This window comes from Vigna angularis, chromosome 4, assembly GCF_016808095.1.
Source record: "Vigna angularis cultivar LongXiaoDou No.4 chromosome 4, ASM1680809v1, whole genome shotgun sequence".
In the NCBI taxonomy this organism is placed as follows: Eukaryota; Viridiplantae; Streptophyta; class Magnoliopsida; order Fabales; family Fabaceae; genus Vigna; species Vigna angularis.
In genome coordinates this window covers 15319499-15345878 of record NC_068973.1, presented here as the reverse complement: position 1 = coordinate 15345878, position 26380 = coordinate 15319499, and the positions used below count along the sequence as shown (strand labels likewise).

The window sequence follows — 26380 nt, the reverse complement described above, 5'->3', positions numbered from 1 at the left end:
CTCTTGCTAATAAAGTTAGGCTCAAGCTTGCCTCTTGGAAAGGGAAAACTTTGAATATGATGGGCAAAATTCAGCTGGTAAACTCTGTCATTATAAATGACCAGCAAACTTGCTAAAAGAGGTGGATAAATGGTTAAAAATTTTATATGGACTGGTGATGGTAGTAAGCAAGGTTCTGTCGTTGTTAATTGGAATCAACTCTATGCCAGCAAATATGAAAGGGGGCTGCAAGTTGTTAATTTTTATGTGGAGAATAAAGCTTATCTTCTTCAGTTGGCTTGGTATTTTGCTTGTAGCTCTATGCCTTGGATTTTTCTAATGAGATCATGGATTTTAAGTCCAAATACCCAAAACTTGCTTCATATAAATCCTGTTGAATATGGCCTGGTATTAATAATTGGTATGACACTGTTTTGGAAAACACTTCTTGGACTGTAGGTGATGTAAACCAAATAAAATTTTGGAATGACCCATGGTGTTCCGGAGGTGTATTTCTTTGGTGTTCCATATGAAGAGAGACCTAAACTCTCTGCTAAGGTTTCTGAAGTTTTGCATGGGTTTGGTTTGATCCGCCATATTTTTGTATGTTTTTTTCCTTTTGATATTTTTCATGAGATGGCAGATGGCAAATGAACTCTAGAATGTCAACCGAGCTAAGATGCCATAATTCATTGTGAGGCTTAACATGAATTTTATAAAAAATAAAATAAAATTTGCTTTAAACCCCTTATTAAATACCCAATCCTAAGTCTTTAATTAATCGTGAAATATATAATGCAAGTCATTAAGTCTAGGAAACTTTGTGTGTGTGACTTTAATTATGGATCCCAAAATCAGATGTATAAATTGCATTTCATCCTCCTGCACTGTAGGAATTTAGGACGCTCAATTCAAAGACAAACACTGATTCTATTGAACTAAAATTAAACAGTTTAAAAAGCTAAGTAATTGAACAAAACCTAATCTTCAGGGACATGAGCAACCTAAATCTATCAGACCAAACCAACTTCTAAACCTAATCTTATAGGCTAAACAAAAGACCTAGGAGTGACATCTTCACTTGACCAAAATTTCACCACCTTTTGAACTCACCTTTACTCATCATCAACCTCAATCTCTTCTGCACACCACCAAGAAACAGGGCCTAAACCATCATGATCTAACGAACCCTACAAAATAGAAACCATGATAGGTCACTATTCCATTAATGTGCAATACTAGTTAGGCATAACAATTTATTTTAATACTGCTGATTAAATAGGGTTTCATCCAATCTCTTCCCATAACAATGCCCAGAAGTTCAACTATAACTTTTTAGTCGTGAATAGAAGAGAATAAACTATTTTTCTCCTTCAAGAATTTTATTCCATAATTAAGATGTTGTGATGCGTATGACACAGACAAAACTAAGGTGGAAGCACGAGGATAAATAATAAAGGAAGCCCTGAAAAGAAATCTTTTAAGACGAGGGTATGATCCTCTACAAAAAATATGCCCCCCCTCAAAACAAGATGTTCGCAATGAAGAAATTAATAAGTCATTATCAATTATGCATAACAATACATTATAACATGATATAATAAAAACATCCTAAATACATCAAAATGAAAGAATAAAAGAATGATTTGTACTTATAATAAACCTCCAATCTGAAAAACTATAATAGAAATATCTTAAAAATACAAAAAAAAATAACAAGACAATGTAAAGATGCTTAAATTTCCCATCACAGTAATATAGCACTACTATAATGTTCATATATACATTGCATCTTTTAATATGTAATACAGTTGGACCATGCTTTTCTTTCTAGTTTTAAGCATTCATATATACTTTGCCCCTTTTAATATGTAGTACACTTGGACCACCCTTCTCATCTTTCTCTCTAGTTTTAAGCATTCAAAAAATTCATGGTTGTTAGATGTTAAGTTGTGTGTTTCTGTTTATTGGGCTTAGCCCATTCTGTATTTAGGGTTTAACCCTTATCTTACATTATAAATAAACTACCCTATGTATATGCTAAACACATAAGGGAGATTAATCAAGTGATTCAATATAATTTCATTTCACATGGTATCAGAGCAAGTTCTCTGATCCTCTTTTGGTGATCCTCTTCTGGTGGTCTCTGTTGTCTGCCGGCGGTCAGCCGCCGTGGCCGTCGGCAGCCCCTCAAATTTCAGTGGGCAGTCCTTTCTGTTCTTCTTAAATCTGTGCCAGTCGATGCCAGTCAGTACCAGTGCAGCCAGTTGCCTCTACCGTCGACCATCGCCAGCCACTGTCCGCCGCCAACCTCTGTCTGCGGCCGGCCATCGTCTCTGCCGCTGCTGTCGCCGTCGCCACCGCCGGCCACCGTCACAGTTTCGACGGGTGACCTGCGGATCTGGACCGTCTCTTCGAGCGACGGCCAACCACGCCGGTTTCGAGAGCCACTTCTCAGTCACGCGTCGCCACGCAGCGCTTCTTTCCGGCCAGTCCGTCGTCGCCGCCGCCGCCGAACGTCGTTTGCTCCGGCGAAGTCAAGGGTTAGGTGCGCCTTGAGAAGCGCAACCCAACCCTAGTGGTCCCATCCTCCGAAGCCTCCGCACCAACTGTCACGTGCCGCTTCTTCTTGGCCAGTCTCAGCCACGTGTTCTGCACGCACCGCCTTCCCGGTGTCGGAGTTTCACCGCGTCACTGCAGATCGTCTCGCCGAAACTTCCTGAGTGTGTTTTGGTTCCTGTTTCTCCGTTTTGTTGGCTTGGGCTCATACCTAGGGTTTTCTCCCTCATGTTTTTGGAACTCTAAGTCTCTTTTCTTCTCTAAGTTTAAAATGGCTTCTTCTACTGGAAATCGGTTTCACTGCTAAGGATGTTGATGTGACGGAATGGAAAGGGGACATTCTAGCAATGGGTGTTACGGAGAAAGATTTGGCTAGAGATGAAAAGTCTAGGTTTGAGAATGTGATCTTGAGCAAGATCGACTCAAAATTTGATTGTCCAGGCGCCGTTTGCCGCTGTCCAGGCAACATTTGTCGCTGTTTGACATCGTTTGTCGTTGTTTGGTGCCATTTGTCGTTGTCCATCTAGCACTATTTTGCCACTGTGAGGAGTTGTAGAAGTTTGTCACCATCAACTTCTGTTCCCGACGTCGTTCGTCATTGTCCGCTGTCCGCTGCCGACTACCGTCCGCTGCCAACCACTGTCTATTGTCATCCGTTGCCGTCTACTGCCACAGTTTAGTCCGATGACTAGTGATCTGGATCGCCTCCTTGAGCGAGAGGACTAGTTCTCATCTTGGTGCCGCCATGTGCGCCACATTTGTCCGTCATTCGTCTCCGCCATTGTCACATTATCTCTGGCGAAGTTAGGGGTTTTGTGCGTCTCGAGGAGCGCGGCCCATCCCTAGTCGTTGCCTCATTCTCATCTTGTCACGCACAACTTCTCTTCGATAAGCTTTCGGCGCTTGTTTGTGTTAGGGGTTCTGAGAAGAATTCCTAACCAGCTCTCGCTCTAACTCAAACACCACAATCAAGAATAGGAGAAGACAAAATAGAATGAATGGTATTCACAACAAAGAATCACGAATACAATGTATCTAGGAGCTTAACCTCCTCCACCAGGTACTGAGACCGGTCTACACAAACAAAACTACTCAACAACCTCCTGAAACACTAAGAGTCCTAATATATAGGCCCATTTTCCCGCCCTCTCACTTAACTGATTAGCAGTTAAGTAGTTACGAAGTAGTTACGTGTTATGTTTCCCCTTCCTCCTCTCATATACTCTCCATGTCCTAACATTACTTCCCCCCTGGAGATTAACCTTGTCCCCAAGGTTAAAGTCGGGAAACTGCTCCTGCATCACCACCCTATCCTCCCAAGTAGCGTTCTCCACTCCTTCATTCTGCCATTCAATTAAAACTTGCTCGCGTGGGTTTCCTTCCTGTTGCTAAACCCGGCTACTGATCACCCTGCTTGGCCAACATGTGGGTCCATGTACTTGTAAGTCAGTTGGCAATTCCTTCTCCACTTGCTTCGTTCCTATTGCTAGTTTGAGTTGGGACACGTGGAACACGGGATGTATTCTAGCATTCTCTGGTAACTGTAGCTTAAACGCCACCTCCCCTATCTTCTGAAGTACCTTAAATGGTCCGTAGTACCGTGCTGCCAATTTTGGGTGTAGTCTTACCGGCATAGAAGTTTGTCGGTGTGGTCTAATTTTTAAATGCACCCAATCATCCACCTTGATGGATACTGGTCTCCTTTAACGATTAGCTTGTTTCACCATCATGTCTTGCGCCCTCTCCAAATGAAACCGGAGTTGCTGCAAGGCTTCATCCCTCGTCTGCAACTCTTGCGCAACTGCCTCTACCATGGTCTCCCCTGGGATGAATCTGGTGATTGCTGGTGGTGACCTGCCATAAACTACTTCAAATGGCGTACACTTGGCCGCACCTTGATAACTGGTGTTATACCAATACTCGGCCCAGGGAAGTATGGTGCACCAGTTCTTTGGCTGCTCCGAACAGAAGCAACGTAAATATCCTTCCAGTACACGGTTAAGTGCCTCGGTCTGTCCATCGGTCTCGGGGTGGTATGCGGTACTCATCTGGAGACGGGTTCCCTGCATCTTGAACATTTCTTTCCAAAAGATGCTGAGGAATAAAGGGTCGCGATCACTTACTATCGTTTTCGGCACCCCGTGCAACTTAACAACCTCCTTTACAAATGCTTCAGCTACAGTTCGCGCCGTGTATGGGTGTTTGAGAGGAAGGAAATGACCATATTTGCTTAAACGGTCCACTACCACGAGGATGGCGTCGTTCCCTCTGGACTTCGGTAGTCTCACAATAAAATCCATACTGATGTCTTCCCAAATCGCTTGGGGAATCGGTAATGGTTGCAACAGACCTTGGGGAGACGCTGCAAGGTACTTGTGTTGCTGGCACACTAGGCATCTTGCCACATACTCCGTCACGCTCTTCTTCATCCCAAGCCAGAATAACGATTGGGCCATCCTCCTATACGTTCGGTACACCCCCGAATGCCCGCCCGTCGGGGTCGTATGAAACTCAGCGAGCAGTTTTGGAATCCACTCAGACTTCGCTGCTAGGACCAGCCGACCCTTGTAGTGTAGCCGTCCATGCTCAATCGTATACGCGGGATGCGTGTTCGGGTCCTTGGAGATGTCCTCCTTGATCTTCTGCAGCTCGGCGTCTTCTTCTACCTCCCTGATTACCTCTTGGAAATCTCGCCAGTACGGTCGCACTACTCCCATTAATTCGACCTCCCCCTCTTCTGATGCCGATTCATCCTCTTTCGCTCGTTCCTCCCTTTCTCTTCGTGATAACGCATCAGCTACCTTGTTCGTGGCCCCCGTTCGGTATATGATGTCGAAGTCGTAGCCAAGCAACTTGGCTATCCAGTGCTGTTGGGCCTGCGTCGTCACCCTCTGTTCCAGCAAGAACCGTAAGCTCTTCTGGTCCGTATACACTACAAACTTCCGCCCCAACAGATAGGGTCGCCAGTGCTGTACTGCCATCGCCACCGCCATGAGCTCTTTTTCGTATATTGATTTCCCCATATTCGCACCCGACAACGCTTTGCTATAATACGCTATCGGCCTCCTCCCCTGTGACAGCACCGCTCCAAGTCCTCCGCCAGACGCATCGCATTCCACCGAGAACGGCTGTGTGAAGTCCGGCAATGCTAGCACCGGCACCGTCGTCACTGCAGTCTTCAACTTCTCCAGTGCTTCCTTTGCCGCCTCGGTCCACACAAAGTTTCCCTTTTTCAACATCTCCGTGAGGGGTTTCGCTATCTTCCCATAGTCCCGAACGAACCTTCGATAGTACCCTGTCAAACCCAAAAACCCCCGTAATGCCTTCAGTGTTTTGGGTTCTCCCCATGCGACGACCACCCCGACCTTTTCTTTATCCATCTTGACCCCTTCCTCCATGATGACGTGCCCTAGATAGCGGATTGATCTCTTCCCAAACTCACTCTTCTTCCGATTGGCCACCCATTTCTGTTGTTGTAGTCGGTTCATCACTTGCTGCACATGCTCCAGATGTGCCGCCCACGTCGTGCTGTAAATAAGAATGTCGTCAAAGAAGACGAGCACGAACCTCCGGAGGTATGGTCTGAATAGGTCATTCATGGCGTTTTGGAAAGTGGCGGGGGCATTGGTGAGGCCGAACGGCATCACCAGAAATTCGTAGTGCCCCGAGTGCGTTCGAAATGCTGTTTTCTGAACGTCCGCTTCGCTCATCCGGATCTGGTGGTAACCGGCCTTGAGGTCCACCTTCGAGAAATAACGTGCGCCTTGGAGCTCGTCCAACAATTCTTCAATCACTGGGATCGGAAACTTATTAGGGACGGTGGCCCTGTTCAACGCTCGGTAATCTATACAGAACCGCCAGCTCCCGTCTTTCTTTTTAACGAGTATGACAGGGCTTGAGTAAGGGCTTACGCTCGGCCTTATAACGCCTGCATGCAGCATGTCCGACACCTGTCGCTCAATTTCTGTCTTCATGACGTGTGGATAGCGGTAAGGGCGTACGTTCACCGGGTCCGTGCCTTCTTTTAAGACAATCTGATGCTCCTCCTTTCTATTAGGTGGCAAGCCCTGGGGTTCCTGAAATACCCCTGAATAATGCCCCATAATTCCCTCCAACTCCTCCTGCTGTTCTTCTGTGATCTCGTCTTCCTCTCTCAACTCACTCTCCACACTCCACACCAAGGCCCACCATCTGTCTCGCTCAACTTCAACAATTTCTCAGGTTCGATCACCCTCCGCTCCAACGCCGGATCGCCCTTAACAACCACCCTTCCTCCGGCATGCTTGAACGCCATAGTTGAATCTCGCCAGTTGAGTGTGATTTCACCCAACTTGGCCAGCCATTCGACCCCGAGAATCATGTCAACCCCTCCTACCTCGAAAAGATAAAATCTCTCTTCGATTTCAACGTCCCCCAGGTCCACTTTCACCTTTGGACAACACCCTCGGGTTCCCTTCTTATGGCCGTCTCCCAAGCTCACCTGGTATGGTAGGGTGTCCTCCTGTTCAAGCTTCAGCTCTTCCACCAATTGCTTGCGGACGAAATTATGACTGGCACCGCTGTCAACGTTTCTCCCCTTGACTCTGCCCTGCAGTTTTAGCGTCTTCGGTTGCGTCAGCCCTCCGGCCGAAAACGCTGAAAGCTCCATGCCTCGACCTTCCGTTTCGGCCTCAATCCCCTCTGTATCTCCCTCTTCATCTTCGGCAAGCAGCACCACTCTCAAACTCTTTTCCGGGCATTGGTGGCCCGGACTGAAGGGCCCGCCACAGCGGAAACATCTTCCTTCCTCTCTCCGCTTTAAAAACTCTGGGTAGGGCAGGTTACGAAAATTCCGTCCCCGGTTGTCTCCTCCGCCGAACCCGCCCCTTCTCTCCGATTCATTCCTCGATGCTCCGTCCGGTCTCACCGACCCCACACTCTCTGTCGTAACGGTTCTCCCCGGCACACTCCTTGTCGTCTCGGCTCTTGCCACCACTGCCCCACCGCCGGCGGATCGTCCCCATGATTGCTGGTTCTTGGCTCCCGACCACCCCAACAACCCTAATCCCCGAAGCGCCTCCTCCACGCCGCGTGCGATTCTCACTGCCGACATCAGATCACGTGGGTCATGGGGTCTCAATTGACACCTCAACTCCTCGCGCAATCCCGCCAAAAAGTAACCCAGTAACTGCTTATCGGAGAACTCCTTCGTCTGTCCTGCTAACGCTTCAAACTCCCTCACGTACTCCTCTACAGTGGACGTTTGTTTGATCGCTGCCATTCTTTCAAAAATTCCGCCTCGGTGCCTACTCTCGAAACGGATTAACAACGCCTCCTTGAGGCCATCCCAAGTTCTGTTACTCGCCTTATCCTTCCAGAACTTGAACCAATATCCGGCGCTTCCCTCCATGCTAATGTGCGCCAGTTCAACCTTCTCCTCCTCCGCTACCCTTTGAATCTCGAAAAATTTCTCCGCTCTGCTGATCCAATTCAAGGGGTCGGTACCCTCGAAAATGGGTAATTCCACCCGTCGTCTCCAATTGGGTAAACTTCCCGATCTCTCCCCCTCACCATTCCTATCCCCCTGATCACCGCACTGGTTTTCCCCATTATGGTTTACGGACCCTTGACTTCCAGCGGAGCCTTCCTCGGTTTGCCTGTTGCGCACCCCCATCATCCTTATCAGTTCTTGAATGTCTTTGCGCATGGCCATACATTCTTGCCGATTCGCCGCGGTTTCCGCTTTCATCCCATCCACCGCCATTTCGATGTGCTCCAATCGTCCCTCAACAACGTTCATTCTTCCCTCCATAGCACCCTCGCGCCTCCACACGGATCCGGCAGGTCGGACCACTTTGTTAGGGGTTCTGAGAAGAATTCCTAACCAGCTCTCGCTCTAACTCAAACACCACAATCAAGAATAGGAGAAGACAAAATAGAATGAATGGTATTCACAACAAAGAATCACGAATACAATGTATCTAGGAGCTTAACCTCCTCCACCAGGTACTGAGACCGGTCTACACAAACAAAACTACTCAACAACCTCCTGAAACACTAAGAGTCCTAATATATAGGCCCCTTTTCCCGCCCTCTCACTTAACTGATTAGCAGTTAAGTAGTTACGAAGTAGTTACGTGTTATGTTTCCCTTTCCTCCTCTCATATACTCTCCATGTCCTAACAGTTTGTCACACTTCTTGTTTGTCACTGTCGTTTGATGAATAAAAGAGACCATTAAGATCTTCCACCTTCACGATTTGTCATCGGCGGCTTCATCATTTCCCTCGTTTGTCATGAGGGGGAGTATGCTTCCAACCACTGTAGGTCCCCATCACCTCGTCAGTTAGTGATGGCAGTCCCTGTAGTTTTGTCGCTACCAGCCACTACAGGCCCCATCAGTCAGTGATGGCAATTTAGTCCTTACAGGCTCCATCAGTCAGTGATGGCAATATAGTTCCTACAGGCTCCATCAGTCAGTGATCGCAATTTAGTCCCTACAGTGAGGGGGATTATCGTTTCAAGACAACACTGCAAGTCACATAAATATGGGTGTAGTCCCTGCAGTTTTGTAGATTTCAGCTACTACTGTTGATCCCGTCACCCATCCATCATTGATGAGGATTTAGTGTAGTCCTTACAGTTTTGTAGCTCTTAGCTTTCAGCTACTACTGTTGATCCCGTCACTCATCCATCATTGATTGGGAATCAGTCCTTGCAGTTTGTCATTGTCCACCACTGCTCTCCTTCATCCACTTTTGAAGTTGAAGTTTCACAAGCTGTTGTTAGTCCATCTATGTTTGCCTCACACTCTTGAAGACAAATCATCTGGTTCAACACTGATTTCATCTATTCCAAGCTTAGTACATACAATCTGTATGCTCTAGCTTGAGGGGGAGTGTTAGATGTTAAGTTGTGTGTTTCTGTTTATTGGGCTTAGCCCATTCTGTATTTAGGGTTTAACCCTTATCTTACATTATAAATAAACTACCCTATGTGTATGCTAAACACATAAGGGAGATTAATCAAGTGATTCAATATAATTTCATTTCACAATGGTAAAGGTAGTACAATTCGACTATACCTTGCATCACTCTTATGTGGTTTTAAGTATTCATGAACTAAGACAATTGTTGTAAGTCCTACATTGACTAAAGATAAAACCAAATTAAAGTATATAAGTAGATGCAAACCTCATCTTATAAGTTGGTTTTGTAACATTAGATTAGACTTAAAGTTCACTTGTTAGCATGGTATATGTAACATCCCAAAATACAGTGATAACCATAATCAGAATTAATTACATTTAACAGTAAAACGAGGACAAACGTTCATAAAATTACTAACGTTCACTTGTTTTTTTTTTTTTGTCTTCCAGTACGAGTACATAAAATTACTAACGTTCAGCCCTATTTATAACGAGGACAAACGTGAGGAACGCGACCAAAGAATTTTCCCTCCGTTCCAAAACAGAGTAGGATCGACTATAAGATAGATGGACGACCTGTATTAACATGGGTGCTTCGACATGGTCGGTCGACACAGATGGATGATCTGTATTATCAAGGGTGCTCGACACTGTCGGTCGACACAGATGGATGATCTGATAGCGTCCTCCTCGAGCTAGGTTGGGCCAAAGCACGAAGATGAAGCTATGGAGGTGGAATTTGTGCGGAAGCGATGAATATGGTGGTGGGCTCACAATTTTGGTGAGTATTTGTGGTAGGATGGAGGTGTTTGATGGATCTCCGGAGAGGTTGGGCCAACTCTAGAGAAGGGTGGTTAGAGGGACCTCATGGGATGCTCTAGCCTTGACTTGAGACAAGATATGTTTGCACACATTTTGGCATAATAACATTCAAATTCATCAAGTGATTTTACAAGGAGGGAGACCCTTCTATTTATAGAGAAAGGTGTCTCCTAAGTAGACAAGAAACCCTAAAAACTATCCACTCTTAAAGAGACATGTGGCAATCCTCTTTTACAAAGTTTCTCCACTCTTAGAGTGCCATGTGGCAATCCACTTTTGTAAAGTCTTCTCCACTCATGTGGTAATCCACTTTTGCAAAGTTCCTCCACTCTTAAAGTGCCATGTGACAATCCACTTTTGCAAAAGCTTTCCACTCTTAGAGTGACATGTGGCAATCCACTTTAGGAAGAGTTTCTCCACTTGGAAAGTGACACATGGCCACTTCCTTTTTAAGAAGTGTCTTCACTAAGAGCTTGCCATGTGGCCATCATGTCCCATGGTGGGACACACTCTTTTAAGCTAATATTACAAACCATACAATACTTGGCCCATTATACAAGGCCTAAAAATATACCCTATACTACTTGACCCTTAATACAAGGTCTAGAAATATTTCATGATAGCCCAAGTAAATAAGAGTTTAGCTCCTTCTTTTGGAAATGATTTTAATTCTTCTTGAATTTGTTTGGCCATGCTTCTTGTGATTGGACCCTTAGCTAGGAGTTTGTCATCATCCCCTCCCTCTTGAGAAGGATTTGTCTTCAAATCTTGAGGCTCTTCATCTTCATCTTGCTCCAAATCTCCTACAAAAGGGGTTAGATCACAAACATTGAAAGTAGCACTTACATCATACTCACAAGGCAACTCTAGCCTATATGCATTATTGTTAATCCTTTGAACTACTCTAAAAGGTCCATCACCACGAGAGTTGAGTTTGGACTTCCTTTGTGTTGGAAATCTATTTTTACTTAAGTGGAGCCAAACCCAATCTCCTTCTTCAAAGATCACTTCTCTCTTGCCCTTGTTACTATACTTGGCATATCTCTCAGTTTGATGTTGTATTTGTGACTTTACCCTCTCATGCATTTTCTTCACAAACTCAGACTTAGACACTCCTTCCTTATGAATGAAATCACTAGGATTTGGGAGAGGTATGAGGTCTAAAGGAGTGAGAGGATTAAAACCATACACAACCTCGAAAGGAGACATTTTGGTAGTTTTGTGAACCACCCTATTGTATGCAAACTCAATGTGAGGAAGGTACTCATCCCAAGATTTGTGGTTTCCTTTCAAGATAGCCCTCAACATGGTTCCTAAAGACCTATTCACAACCTCGGTTTGTCCATCAGTTTGTGGGTGACTAGAGGTTGAAAATTGAAGCTTGGTTCCTAGTCTAGACCAAAGTGTTTTCCAAAAGTGACTAAGAAACTTAGGATCTCTATCTGAGACAATGGTCCTAGGCAACCCATGGAATTTTACCACATCTCTAAAGAAGAGTTTTGCTATGTAACTTGCATCATCTACCTTGTGGCATGGTATGAAATGAGCCATTTTGCTAAACCTATCTACAACCACAAAGATAGAGTCAAATCCCCTTTGAGTCTTAGGTAGACCAAGTATAAAGTCCATGCTAATGTCTTCCCATGGGGATGAAGCAATAGGGAAAGGGGTGTACACACCATGAGGCATAGTTTTAGCCTTGGCTTGTAAACAAGCAATGCACTTATGACAATACCTTTGAACTTCCTTTCTCATGTGGGGCCAATAGAATTTCTCTTGAAGAATGTTGAGAGTTTTATCAACTCCAAAATGGCCCATGAGACCTCCTTCATGCGACTCCTTAATGAGGAGTTTCCTATGGGAACCTTGAGGCACACACAACTTACCCTCTTTAAACAAATACCCTTTGGACACATAGTAACCTCCTTGAGCCTTCTTTTGACAATTTGAAAAGATGGAGGAAAAGAAGTCATCTTGTTCATACAACTCTCCCATGTGATCAAAGCCAAGAATTTGTGCTCCAAGTTTTGAAAAGAGATTGCGCCTTCTAGAAAGAGCATCAGCCACAACATTAGATTTTCCTTTCTTGTATTTGATCACATAAGGAAATTGTTCTAGATATTCCATCCATTTTGCATGTCTCTTGTTTAGCTTGTGTTGTCCCCTTAAATATTTAAGTGACTCATGGTCACTATGAATGACAAACTCCTTGGAAACTAGATAATGTTCCCAAGTTTGAAGGGACCTTACAAGAGCATACAACTCCTTATCATAGGTGGGATAGTTGAGAGTGGCACCATTTAGTTTTTCACTAAAATAGGCAATGGGGTGTCCTTCTTGTAACAAAACTCCACCTATTCCTACACCACTTGCATCACATTCTATCTCAAAAGTTTTTGAAAAGTTTGGAAGAGATAAAATGGGTGCATTGGTAAGTTTTTCTTTGAGTTGCTTGAAAGCCAACTCTTGTTTCTCTCCCCACACAAATTTCACATCTTTTTTTACCAGCTCATTGAGAGGTGAAGCTATACTTGAGAAGTTAGGGACAAATCTCCTATAGAAAGATGCTAGACCATGAAAACTCCTAACTTCTCCTATATTTTGGGGAGTTGGCCAATCTTGAATGGCTTGGACTTTGGTGGGATCAACATGCACACCATGCTTGTTCACTATGAATCCTAGAAATACCACACTATCTTCACAAAATGTGCATTTTTCTTTGTTTGCAAAAAGATGGTTGTCCCTCAAGGTGGAGAGAACAACTTGCAAATGTCCTAAATGATCATGAAGACTCTTGCTATATACTAGGATGTCATCAAAGTACACAACCACAAATTTTCCAATGCAATCCCTAAGGACATGGTTCATTAATCTCATGAAGGTGCTAGGTGCATTAGTTAAGCCAAATGGCATCACTAACCATTCATATAGACCAAATTTAGTCTTAAATGCAGTTTTCCACTCATCACCCTCTCTTATTCTTATTTGGTGATAACCACTTTTAAGATCTATTTTGGAAAATATCATGGATCCATGCAACTCATCTAACATGTCATCAAGCCTAGGAATTGGGTGCCTATACTTAATGGTGATGTTGTTGATAGCCCTACAATCACAACACATTCTCCATTTTCCATCTTTCTTAGGAACTAACAACACGGGCACAGCACATGGACTCAAACTCTTTTGAACCCAACCTTTGTCTAATAATTCTTGAACTTGAGTTTCAATCTCCTTAGTTTCTTGAGGATTGGTTCTATAGGCTGACCTATTTGGTAAACTTGCCCCAAGAACAAAATCTATTTGATGTTCTATACCCCTGATTGGTGGAAGATCTTTGGGATCTTCTTTGGGAAACACATCACTAAATTCTTTCAAAAGTTTATCCAAAGGAGATAGACACTTGGGTTCTAGATTTGCAGTAATGCATGAAAGTGCTCCTTTACAAAAAAGGAGATAGGAAGGTTGCTCACAAAGGAGAGTTTTCTTCAATGTTTTCTTAGACAAATTTTTCTCCTTTTGAGTGACCTTGGTAAGAGCACTACTTTCCCCTTCTTCATGAATGCAAGAGTTGGGAATTTGCTCCCTTAAATCCTTATGCATGCTCTCTTCATTTCTCTCTTCATTCCTTAGTTTCTTCATTTGTAATTGATCCTCAAACACTTTAGAAGGTGGTAAGGGATGAAGAATAAACTTCTTTTCCTTATGGTGGAGAGTAATCTCATTAGTATGACCATTGTGTATAGTTTTCTTGTCAAATTGTCATGGTCTTCCTAATAGAATGTGGCAAGCTTCCATAGGAATTATGTCACAAAGTACTTTATCTTCATAGTTTCCTATTGAGAGCTTGACCTCCACTTGTTGGTTCACATTCAAATCCTCTCCTTCATTTAGCCATTGAAGTTTGTAAGGTTTAGGATGGGGTTTGATGGTGAGACCTAACTTTTCCACCAACCTAGTGCTACAACAATTACAACATGAGCCACTATCTACAATGAGAGAACATGTTTTGTTTGAAACTCTACATCTTGTATGAAAGATGTTTTCTCTTTGGGTTAAGACTTGGGGATTGGGTTGATTCTTGAGAACTCTTCTCATCATGAGGAGATCTCCATCACAAGGGTAGGAATCTTCTCCTTCATTCTCCTCCTCACTTGCACCTTTCTCTTCTTCTTCTTCACTACTATATGAGTCAACACCCCTTAAGATTATGATCCTTTTGGTGGGACATTGTGATGCAATATGACCTCTACCTTGACACTTAAAACATTTAATTTCACTAGTGCGCATGGATGATGATGATCCTTGATTGGGCTTCTCTTTCTCTTTCTCAAATTTCCTAGGGGTTTCCTCTCTTCTCACTTGTTTTCCCTCCCTCTTGTAGTCTTTCTTAACATATGAGTTTGAGTGGTCAATTTTCAAACCTTTTCTCAAATGTTGTTGCTCTACCTTTATGCAAATTTGTACCAAATCATTAAGATCTTGATAGGGCAACAATTCCACTCTATCTCTAATATCAAGATTAAGACCACTTAGAAATCTAGAAATTGTGGTTCCTTCTTCTTCCCTAATTCCCGCCCTCATCATGTAGAGTTCCATCTTTTGCCTATACTCTTCCACACTCATGGTTCTTTGTTGGAGCCTTTGGAGTTTATCCATAAGCTCTCTATGGTAGTAGGAAGGTATGTGTCTTCTTCTTAGAGCACTCTTCAAGTCATTCCAATATTGGACTTGAGGGGAATTGGAGAGTCTTCTTTCTCTCACTAGGGCAGTCCACCAATACATGGCATTCCCTTGAAAGCTTAAGGTGGCTAGGGAAACTTTCCTTTCCTCTATTATTTGATGACACTCAAAAAGTTGTTCTACTTTCATTTCCCAATCTAGGTATGCCTCAACATCTTCTTTCCCATGGAAATGAGGAAGGTCTATCCTAATCTCTCTTGGTGGTTGTTCACTCTCCCTTCTATACCTTCTAGGTGGAGGATGTTGGTAGAATTGTGCAGCAGTCCTACTATCTTGTTCAGGGTATGTGTTTTCTGTGGGATTTTTTGAACTTCTCCTTGAGTGACTCCTACTCCTACTTTTCTTTATCTCTTCTTGGACCTTTTCTTGTTTTTGGGCTAGAACTCTAAGTTCTTCTTCTAAGGTTTCAAGATATTGTTCTCTTTCAACTCTTTCTTTTTCTTTCAAAATGGATTCTTGCTTTTGCCAAAGTTTTAGTGATTTTAGTTCCTTGGCCATTTGTTCTAAATTTGGTTGGGCCTCTTCACTATAATCACTATCAATTTGGTAAGAAGGTTCCTTAGACATTCTTAAAAAAAAAATTCAAAATATGTAATGCACACACAAACTTGTATTTCAAAAGTAAATTCCTTTAGAGATTTAAGGAGGCAAAATAATCTCAAGTTCACTTCCAGGAAAGAGAGGAGAATCACTAAGGATCACTTAAAATCCAAGCCTTTCCTAGCCAAAGTTTACCTCAAGTTCTCTTGCACCAAACTTCTCAAATGGAATTAGGTTTGATACACAAGTAGACACACAATAAATTATAAGCAGTTAAAGACAACAATTAAACTAGACTATGCGGCCTAATGGTAAAGTTAGAAGGCACTTTGGAACCTTCAAACTTTAACCAATAAAAAACGTTTTCAATATGGTTTACAAGTCTTTGTTAGGATATGGGATTGAGTATCACAGACTACCCCAAGATACCTAACAAGGTTATGAGTTACAAATCCAAAAGCAATACAATTTTACAACTCAAAAATGCGTAATACAAATAAATAATGTGTGTTCCTCTCTAAAGTGTTTCACTCCTTTTCTTCTTGTCTCTTCCTCAAGGTTTCAAGGTCCAAAGAGGTCTCCGATCACCCGATATACTATGTCCAATTTCGTTTTTCCTCCAAAGAATATCCTACACCAAATATCAAACCAAATCCGAAAGGTAGGAATCCAAAGAGAATGCAAATCAAGGGCCAATTTGAACAATAACTCTTCAAAAGGAGTTATGTTGAGACAAAACAGAGAGTAATAAACAAGACAATCAAGAAAATAAAGCTTAAAAAAAACGAAGGCTAGGCACTCAAAAGAATTACCTAAAGAAAGGCACTAGAATAGATGAACAAAACAAAAAAACAATTAGAATAGAGAATTATTACTTCTTATCTTTACAAACACTGAGCTAATGGTGCACTATAGGCAGAGACAATATTTTGTCAAAAGTGTCATGTCCAAGTCTCATATCCAAGGGTCATGTCCAAGTGTCATGTCAAGGTATTATGTCCAAGTATCATCTCCAAGTGTCATGGTAAAGTCTCATGTCAAAGTCTCAAGTCAAAGTAACTTTTTTTTTTTCACTTTTGCTTTTGCTTGTACTTTTACTTTTTTTTTTTTTTACTTTGGCTTTTTACTTTTGTCTACACTTTTGTTTTTCAACACAAATTAGATCTGGACAATTTGTTTGGGTAGCTCAAAGTTCATGACTCAAAGAAAAAAAAATGGAAGAAATCTTACTAGAATCAAAAATAGAGCATGAAACTCAAAGAAACACAAGAGAAACTTAACTCTAAGAACTTGACAATGATCTAATGACAAGCATGAACTCAAATATGAAATAAAAAAGCACTCAAATGGATGTATATACTGTAATTTCGAAATCCCAATGGGACATATTTTTTTATGATTTTTGCAAAGCCCGAACTAAGAGAAAATGACATAAAAATGACTACACATGACTCTAGACAACATGGATGGAATTAAAAATAAAAAATAACCCAAAAATGACATTAAAACAGAACCAAATATATGAAGAAAGACTCAAAAAAAATATAAAAGCACGCCACACACATGTATATGGAAACTTAGTGGTAAAAACCGAATGGTTCCGCAAAAGAACAAACTAGAACCATAAAAATAACATGTATGAAAGTAGACTATGGAAGACAATAAAGAACAACACAATAACAACAAGAAATACACAAAGATAGGTAAAGGACCAAGATACTTAGCTCTTGTAGACCCAAAGCTCTTGATACCAAATGATAGCGTCCTCCTCGAGCTAGGTTGGGCCAAAGCACGAAGATGAAGCTATGGAGGTGGAATTTGTGCGGAAGCGATGAATATGGTGGTGGGCTCACAATTTTGGTGAGTATTTGTGGTAGGATGGAGGTGTTTGATGGATCTCCGGAGAGGTTGGGCCAACTCTAGAGAAGGGTGGTTAGAGGGACCTCATGGGATGCTCTAGCCTTGACTTGAGACAAGATATGTTTGCACACATTTTGGCATAATAACATTCAAATTCATCAAGTGATTTTACAAGGAGGGAGACCCTTCTATTTATAGAGAAAGGTGTCTCCTAAGTAGACAAGAAACCCTAAAAACTATCCACTCTTAAAGAGACATGTGGCAATCCTCTTTTACAAAGTTTCTCCACTCTTAGAGTGCCATGTGGCAATCCACTTTTGTAAAGTCTTCTCCACTCATGTGGTAATCCACTTTTGCAAAGTTCCTCCACTCTTAAAGTGCCATGTGACAATCCACTTTTGCAAAAGCTTTCCACTCTTAGAGTGACATGTGGCAATCCACTTTAGGAAGAGTTTCTCCACTTGGAAAGTGACACATGGCCACTTCCTTTTTAAGAAGTGTCTTCACTAAGAGCTTGCCATGTGGCCATCATGTCCCATGGTGGGACACACTCTTTTAAGCTAATATTACAAACCATACAATACTTGGCCCATTATACAAGGCCTAAAAATATACCCTATACTACTTGACCCTTAATACAAGGTCTAGAAATACTTCATGATAGCCCAAGTAAATAAGAGTTTAGCTCCTTCTTTTGGAAATGATTTTAATTCTTCTTGAATTTGTTTGGCCATGCTTCTTGTGATTGGACCCTTAGCTAGGAGTTTGTCATCATGATCTGTATTATCAAGGGTGCTCGACACTGTCGGTCGACACAGATGGATGATCTGTATTATCAAGGGTGCTCGACACTGTCGGTCGACACAGATGGATGATCTGTATTTTCAAGGGTGCTCGACACTGTCGGTCGACACAGATGGATGACATGTATTATCAAGGGTGCTCGACACTGTCGGTCGACACAGATGGATGATCTGTATTACAAGGGTGATCAACATGATCGGTCGACACAGATGGATGACCTGAGGTTCGGTTTGTGGAATATCAAGGTTGGTCAACTTGTCGGAAGGACCAGTTGGTAGAGTTTACATACAAGAATTCCAATGCTAGTAAACGACTGAGCACGGTAGAGAACACTATTTTTCATCAAGGGATTTTTCAAGAAAGGAGTAAGAGTGCTTGGTGTAAGACCGAGCACTACTCAATACGATGGTCATGTATAAGATCGACACTGCTCATTATGAGTTCTAAGTAGAAGACCGACATAGCTCATCCTCGACCAGAATTCTTCCCAAATGAAAGTATTCCAATTCAAAGAAATTTACTAGAACACCAAACGGTCAAGAACCGTTTAATGTCGGACGTACGTTATCATAGGGAAGTTTATATTCAAGTTTCACTTACATTCACTCATTTCTAAGCATGTATATTTCATATTTTTAAATACTCATATCATAGTACATTTCATATTCACACGTATCAACCATAACATACATTTCAACCAACATATGTCATATTCATTCAGTACAGCAACGTTCGATCGTGCATACTCAACCAGCATACATCTCATACATTCAGTTCATATCATGTTTACATACAACATACAAGTATAAATTAAATTACTAAGCTTCCCTTACCTGGATAGCAGTGTACGTCTAATGGTATAACTTGGACTTGCCCAACTATGGCTTTCTACCCTCCACGATCTTTCTTACGCTCTTCAACTAAGTCTAACCAAAAGAAACTCAGAGAACTCAGTTTATACCCTTGCATGCAACTGAATCTTAGTTTGCATGTAACACAGAAACAAGCGTCCAGAGTCGAGCGACTTACCGGTTACAGAACTTGGATCGGTTCGGTTCATATTGAAACTCACGGCGCAGGGAACGTTCCTACGGTTATGAATGTTGAACGGAGAAGAAATGAGTGAGTAACAGTAGAGAGAAGTTGAAGGATTTCTAGAGGGAAGGTGGAGAAAATGAAAAGTTAATATCTGAGGAAGAAGAAGAATGCATGCAGAGAGTGACGCGGACTTCAGAAAAGTCATTTTTGTTTAAAAACCAACGTCCGTTCTCTTGCTGCCACTTGTCTTCCACTACTGATTTAGGAACATTCCATCACGACACCTGGCAGGAAGGCAGAGAGTCTGGAAGTGCATTTTTAATGCACGACAGAAGAGTTTCTAGAGCAATTAAAGGGGATGAGACAGGGGATTAATGGTGCTCGTTTTTCTAGGGTCTTACAGTATAAGAGACATGATTTATTGCTTATCCTAGCGAAATTCATTGTTTGTTGGGTCTGACTAAATTAAAATATATAAGTGAGTGCAAACCTTACCTTATAAGCTAGTTTTGTAGGGTTGAGTTAAGTTTAAAATTCACTTCTTAACATTAATGAATAAAGTAAAGGCAAACAATGGTTTGATGATCAACAAAATACTTACAGTAACCAACATAGGTGCAAATGGCTTTGATTCTTTTGGTTGCTCGATCGGAATTTGTGGATAACTAACATTTTGAACACGAAATTTGATCTGCCATATTGGTATAAAAAATTTAGCTTATTTTTTTTCCAATCAGATCTGTCTTAAAAATTTGGAGCCCTATTCTAATCATGAAAATTCAGCCTCTCTGCCCCTAATATTTAAAAGTAAAGATACAATTTTAATAGAAGGCTGGTACAAATTTGAGGACTTTTAAAATCTAGAAACCTCAATTATTTAAGGCCTTATACAGACCATCTACTTTTACATTTCCAATCATATAGTTTAATAAAAAGGGCAAAGAATTGCTAACCACGTCAGTTTCTTGAATAGGATATTCTTGTTCGTTAAAATCCCAAAACCATACGCCTTTCCTGATGTAATTTGAATAAGAACAAATAAGCATAATGTTTATCATAAATAGCAGGGTATGCATTACATAAAAATAATAAATGGTAGTAAGGAATACTACTAATGGGAGATGTCGGCTGTTAGAAAAATCTCAGTACCTCAAAGAATTAGTTGTTGACTCTTCGCTAAAGGATACCCTACATTCAACAAAAAATAATAATAATAATAACAAAACAGCAATAATAACAATAAAAGATTGTTTGCATCCGGTTCACAGATAATCCAAAAAGTCAAACTAGATAGTGGAAACATCACCTTTTTCCTTGTTCATCCTCAACAAAGTGGTTTGGGTAGGGCATATGATGTGCAGGGACAAAAATATCATCAAAGAATCCAAGACTTACTGCCAGCCACAGATTCAGAATTATTAAGCAGGACTATCTTGAATAAATCAATATTTGACAATCAATTAACATTTCAGATAAAGCAGATATTGGATGGTGTTGTTTCATGATAAAAAAAATAGGTTGTTTTCATTGTCACATTACAGATACAGAAATACAAAAACTAGCTCTGGTAACAACTCCATCATAGAAAAGTCACATTATTCTTTTAGAACACACTTTTAGCGTCAATTAAATTCATAGTTATCGATCCTAATAGAATAGCATGATGACTGATTGTCAGGTTCCTAGATAGAGGAAACCAGGAAAAACCCACGGCAACCACCTATAATCACTGAATAGATCTTGTATTATTGATTCTAGGCAACAAATACAGCATGAATGCAGCCAAGGGACAATGTTCCCTTCACAAGATGCCAATGATCCTGCCAACACTTCTCCAAACTTTCAAAAACGCCCCCTGCATACAAAGACCCCCCACTATATATAGAAAGCCTCACTCCACCTAACAATCCCCTAACAACCCAACTAACAATTACTTCTATATATTTTTCTCTCCTAACATACAAATTACATATCCTATCACTGACATTCTGAAATTATTTTATTATTAATATTAATTAATTTATTATATTATTTGTTATCATTTATTTAGCCTTGTTACTAATAATTATTTAGATTATATGTTATATGTTACGCTTTAAATAGTTTATAATATTTGTTTTTCATTTATCTTGTTATTATAATATCATGCTTTAAATTAAAAGAGAAAGACAAACTAAGTTGAACACAAATTAAAGCCCAACCCAACAAACCAAAACATAAAAGGAAGAAAATATAAAAGCTTTAAGGCAATATTGACTATAAACAATTCGCTTCTCTAATCGGTTCTGAAAGTATTGTGCTACGAGTAAAATGTAACAGAGAAATGAAACAAAAGTAAGACATAAAAGTGATTCTTCTCCAGCAATATGCATCATAGAACAGTATTGAGGAACTAAATCATGCATGTCAACAGAAACAAAATCAACTAGCTAAAACAGAGACATACATTGTAAGCCATTAGAATCAGATGAAATAAGCCTTGCAGTGATAATTTCCCCCACAAATGGACGAAACATAATTATATTGAATACGACCTGCCAGAAATATTGGAACTTAGTTATTGCATAGACACAATTAAATATATAATCATTTCTGCCATCATACCGAAAGTAGTGAGTTAAGCACAACTTGGATAAACTTTACAATAAAAGGAAAAAAAAATAAAAAGTATGATGAATCAAACAAACTTCTTCCACAATTCAAAATCAATTTATGCACATTAATTTTGGAGAATTAGATGAGAACTTCTTTATAAGTCAAAGTGCATAAGTTGATTTTAACTTCCTGAAGTTAAATTCATTTTAACTCATTTTCCTTTATAAATACTTACAGAAAATTTTATCTAAGTATGACCTTACAATACGTCATAAATTGTAAATAAGGGATGCTAATAAAGTACAACCGTTTTGCAGGTTCCAGTATGCTGAAAAAGACTCATTACAACTCAATAGAATATCAACAATTTTGTGGCCATTAATCAAAATTTAAGGATTAAACTCTAGGTCAGCCAACAATTCTTTCCTAATAAAGTCAAACTACTTTGTTATGAGAAGCAAACATGACTTTTAAACATAAAAGTTTGGTTCAACTTTGAACTCTCATCACATGCAGGATAACAAGTTCAAAACAAACCCATGAATTCATACCGTATAGGTCGGAGCCCCATCACCTGGAAAGATAAATCCACCGTCAATGGATATGATATCATATACAGAAATGCAAAGGCCCAAGTTTGCTATAACCTGACATGATTATAGAAACCAAAAATGAAGCCAAGGAAATTAAGTCAATTACACAATAATGGTTCAATACGGAAACTGAAAACAGTAGCAACAAAAAACCTTATCTAAGAAAAGTTTTTCAAGCTCCATGTGAATGGCTTCTCGAATGGGACGAACAAGACGAGGAGGAGGCAGGGGCAATTTGTGTTCAATTTTACTGAGATAGAACATTGAGCCTGAACCAAATTACAGAATATTAAGGTCCAGAGTAGATACAACCAAAAAAGAACGAAAGTGTACATTGTGTTAACCAAAAGATCTAAGCTTATAGAAGATCGAAGTTCTTCTTATTCTGATTCTGTAGTAATGTAAGCAAGCTTATATGTGGTTTTAGCATATAACATGGGGGCTAGGGAGAAGAACATGAACCAGAACGTCCATATTGTAATCAAGGATTCAAAGAAAACAAAAACTTTACACATTTTAGTCCTAATACTTCATTGTCCAATCAGTAAGTGATTCCACAATGCCATTGATTATTGATTAAATCCTCTACCAGGATCTTGTAAACAAGTATCAGTGTTTAGTATAGTAGATCATACGAATAATTATAAAGGCAAAAATAAAATATAAAATAACAATAAAATCACAGGCTTGCAGAGAATTGAGGATGCACCAGGCTTTTTTAGGCACCATTGTTGAAACTCTGTTTGGTCGCACAAAAAGCCAACAAAACTTGGTCCCCACTAATGTAGCATAGGGCAACCAAGATATCAATCCTAGGACTCAGCTAAAATCAAGTTTTAAAGTGTAGAGTTAAGGTCTTTTTATTTACTAACTATTACTATTAAACTAGGTGGGGACAATTAAAATGAATGGAACTAAAAAGGATTGAACTATTAAATGCTGATTCAAATGTAAAACTGTATTTAAACTAATCCTATATGATGCATGGGAAATGAGAGAAAATAATTAAAGAATCTGTATTAAAATAAAGAAAATGAAATTTTAATATGAATCCCAAACTAGATTAAGGAATTAATGCTAAAAGAAAGGACCTAAACTAATGTAAATCTACTCATGCAAGCTAATAACAGAATCTGAACCTATATTATAACCTATTAATGTTGTGACTAAACGAACCTGGATATGAACCTGAATATGCAAAGAAAACAATGATGAATAAAAGAAAAATCATATTCCTATACGTGTTATGGAAATTTAGAGGTGAAGGCAAGGACTGTCATATCACATAATCAGAACCTAAAAACTTAAGAGACAATAGAAGAATCATAATCTAAATTCAAGATCAACTCAGTAGAAAACCAATCAAAAATGAAGGAATAAAGCAAAGAATGAATAAAATGAACTTGACACAAAACTGTCCTACATTTATTACAGCAGAAAAAGCAGAATTAAAGGAGAAGAAATGAATGAACATTGGTCAAAAACAAAACTCAAAATCAGTTTCACAAAGGATTTGAGCTAAGAGTTTTGATTACTCTTCAGAAGGAAATTATGTGAAAATAAGCCCACTTTGGGGTCTTTAAGTTCATGTTTCAGAACTTGAATGTGGTAATCTCACTCAATTCCCCAATCCAATGTAAACCTAACTCAGAATTTCGCCCTCAACAAACATCAGAGCCTATTCTAAGACAAATGAAACATCTACTTTTAATATTCTCACTTTTATTAACATGAAAAATCAAAAAGCAGCAGGGATGAAACCTAACAATTCAATTCTAATCTACTATACATTTAAGAACTCAGAAATGCAACCAATATAAACCCAACAACATCTAACTCCTACACATTTCAATCAAAACGAAAATACTAGATCAATAGGAATTATCAGAAACTATCTAAACAGAACTAGTATACTCTAAACTCAGGAAACTAAAACCTAATCTTTACAAATCGCATTAAAAGTAGAATCAATCATCATAACCTAACTACTTCAACCAAAAGCATCAAATACAACTGTAAACTAAATCTCAAAGCATCAATATAAAAGTGGAACTCTTTACTGCTAACAAATGCAATTAAACGAATTAACATCACAATTGAATAAAGAAACATACTGAAATCACATCAAATATTGAAATCAAACCAGAATCGTAATCGGAATAGAACAACTCCAACAAATCAAAGTTTATTACAAGTGCAAAAGAAAAGTACAAGGAGAAATAACCGTAGAAGCAAAGCCGAGCACGGGCTGTCACCACCTTGAGTTAACGCTACTCTACGAAAAGAGTCAAAAAAACCTAACTACGATATCTCGCTCACAGAACTCTCGCGAGTGGAGTGGAGTCTGTCAGCCTCCACCGTACAATACACACAAAAAGCTATTTACAAACCCCTCTTTTATAGGGTGAAAAAAAGAGGGAGAAGGGAAAAGGGAAGAAACCTCTTCGACGCTTCGCGCTCTTCTTCAATCGGACGCTTCTCCCTCCTTCTTGATCTTCAGCCCTTCGATCAACTTCTTTAACTTCGCCGGTTCGAACTCCGCACGTGCCTCCAGTCTTCCTCTGGGTAAGTGGCCCTTGAGCCCTAGAGCTCCACTTTCTCTTTCGTTCTCTCTCGTTTTCCCTTTTGCAAAATCCTAGCTCGAGGGCTCTTTGCCAAAATGAAGTCTCAGTGCAAAATTCCCAGGGAAACAGCAGCCAAAACACTGTCATTCCATTAACAGCAGCCCAATCTCAGCAACCCAATCCTAGCGGCCCAACTTGTGCAATGCAGAAGAGATTTACTCCCTCCACCACCCCATCTTCTCCCAACTTCAAATGGACATTCTCTCTCACCAGAACGACAACAATGCCACCTCGCGCCCCTTCACCTTCTTCGCTCCCACAGACGCATCCCTCTTCGCCCTCGACATGACTCAGACTGCCTCCACTTACATTGACACGCTCCGTTTCCACGTCGTCCCTCGCCGGAATTCTTAGCCCCCGATCCAACGTTTATCCTTCTCATTCTCCTTCGCCTTCGTCGGCGCAGTTGACTCCTCCGATTCGTTCAAGAAGCAGTCCTAACTCGCCGTCGAACCAACCAGTTCTTGCTCCAGTTCTGAATTTCGCTTCGTTGCGCGTTCCCCCGGTTGAGGCTCCGGCATCGACCACTTCGCCTGTTGGTTCTTCAGAAGAGGAATCTGAGTGGAAAGGTTATATTCCGGCAGGTTTGCCTCCGAGATATCCTGGTTCAGCAATATCACAGCCACCAGAAGGTTATTCCGACGCTTTGACTTCAGCTCCGGCGCCCTAAGCATTAGAAGGAATGAGAAAGTGTCTGAATCCCGTTGTGGGGTTGGAAGAATCTGACATGCAATGTCATTCAGCATGAATCGTACAGTTCAATTTGAGTGACACTCACATTGCCACTAAGTGGATATTGACATGCGTTTAAAAAAGCAACTCATATCCACGTCTGTTACAGTCTTACAGACTTATATATTCAAACCTGTGAACCTTCAACTACCACTGAGACGAAGCTTTCCCACCACCTTCTAACCACTACTAAGATTTGCCACTTCCTCCAATCATTGGAGTACCTTCTTGCACCACAACGAAGTTTTGTTATCTCCAACCAAACACACCATAATAACCCCACATTACATCACCACACTTTCAGCAAACAAAAATCACAGGGAGAAGAAGATTGAGAGGAATTTCATTCATATAGTGGTGGGTGGAGACATTAATGAAGTGATTCATTGTTGGGTAAAAAAATAAAAACAGAAATTAAATATTACTGAGAACAAAAAAATGAGAAGGTGCAGGAGTGTGGTGAGAACAAAAAAATGGAAAGGTGCAGGAAGCTGCTGTATGTGGTGGTGGAGGGAGTACAGAATCTGACAGCCTAATTTCAAAACAAGAGGCACTATTTAACTGTTGATCAGATGCAACCAGCCT

The 26380-nt window shown here is 40.6% G+C and overlaps 1 protein-coding gene across 6 annotated transcripts; it reads right to left on the bottom strand.

Moving 5' to 3' along the window:
• Nucleotides 1-827: 827 nt before the first annotated feature.
• LOC108332108 (uncharacterized) lies at nt 828-26319 on the bottom strand. Of its 6 annotated transcripts, none has more exons than XR_008248187.1 (11): nt 24880-26319; nt 22593-22708; nt 22398-22493; nt 21698-21785; nt 20558-20645; nt 20401-20439; nt 20205-20265; nt 19853-19942; nt 19243-19301; nt 19047-19139; nt 828-1169 (listed from the first exon to the last, which is right to left on the bottom strand). XR_008248187.1 is itself a non-coding variant. In XM_017567227.2 (9 exons), the coding sequence occupies exons 1-9, from the start codon at nt 25148-25150 to the stop codon at nt 1095-1097; spliced, it is 924 nt and encodes a 307-aa protein (XP_017422716.1). In that variant the 5' UTR covers nt 25151-26318; the 3' UTR covers nt 828-1094. The 6 variants fall into 6 exon arrangements, 4 of the variants coding, with proteins under 4 accessions (XP_017422716.1, XP_052731607.1, XP_052731605.1 ...); XR_008248186.1 differs by lacking the exon at nt 828-1169 and adding an exon at nt 14958-16180; XM_017567227.2 differs by lacking the exons at nt 19047-19139; nt 19243-19301 and having other exon boundaries at nt 24880-26318.
• Between the last annotated feature and the right edge of the window lie 61 nt (nt 26320-26380).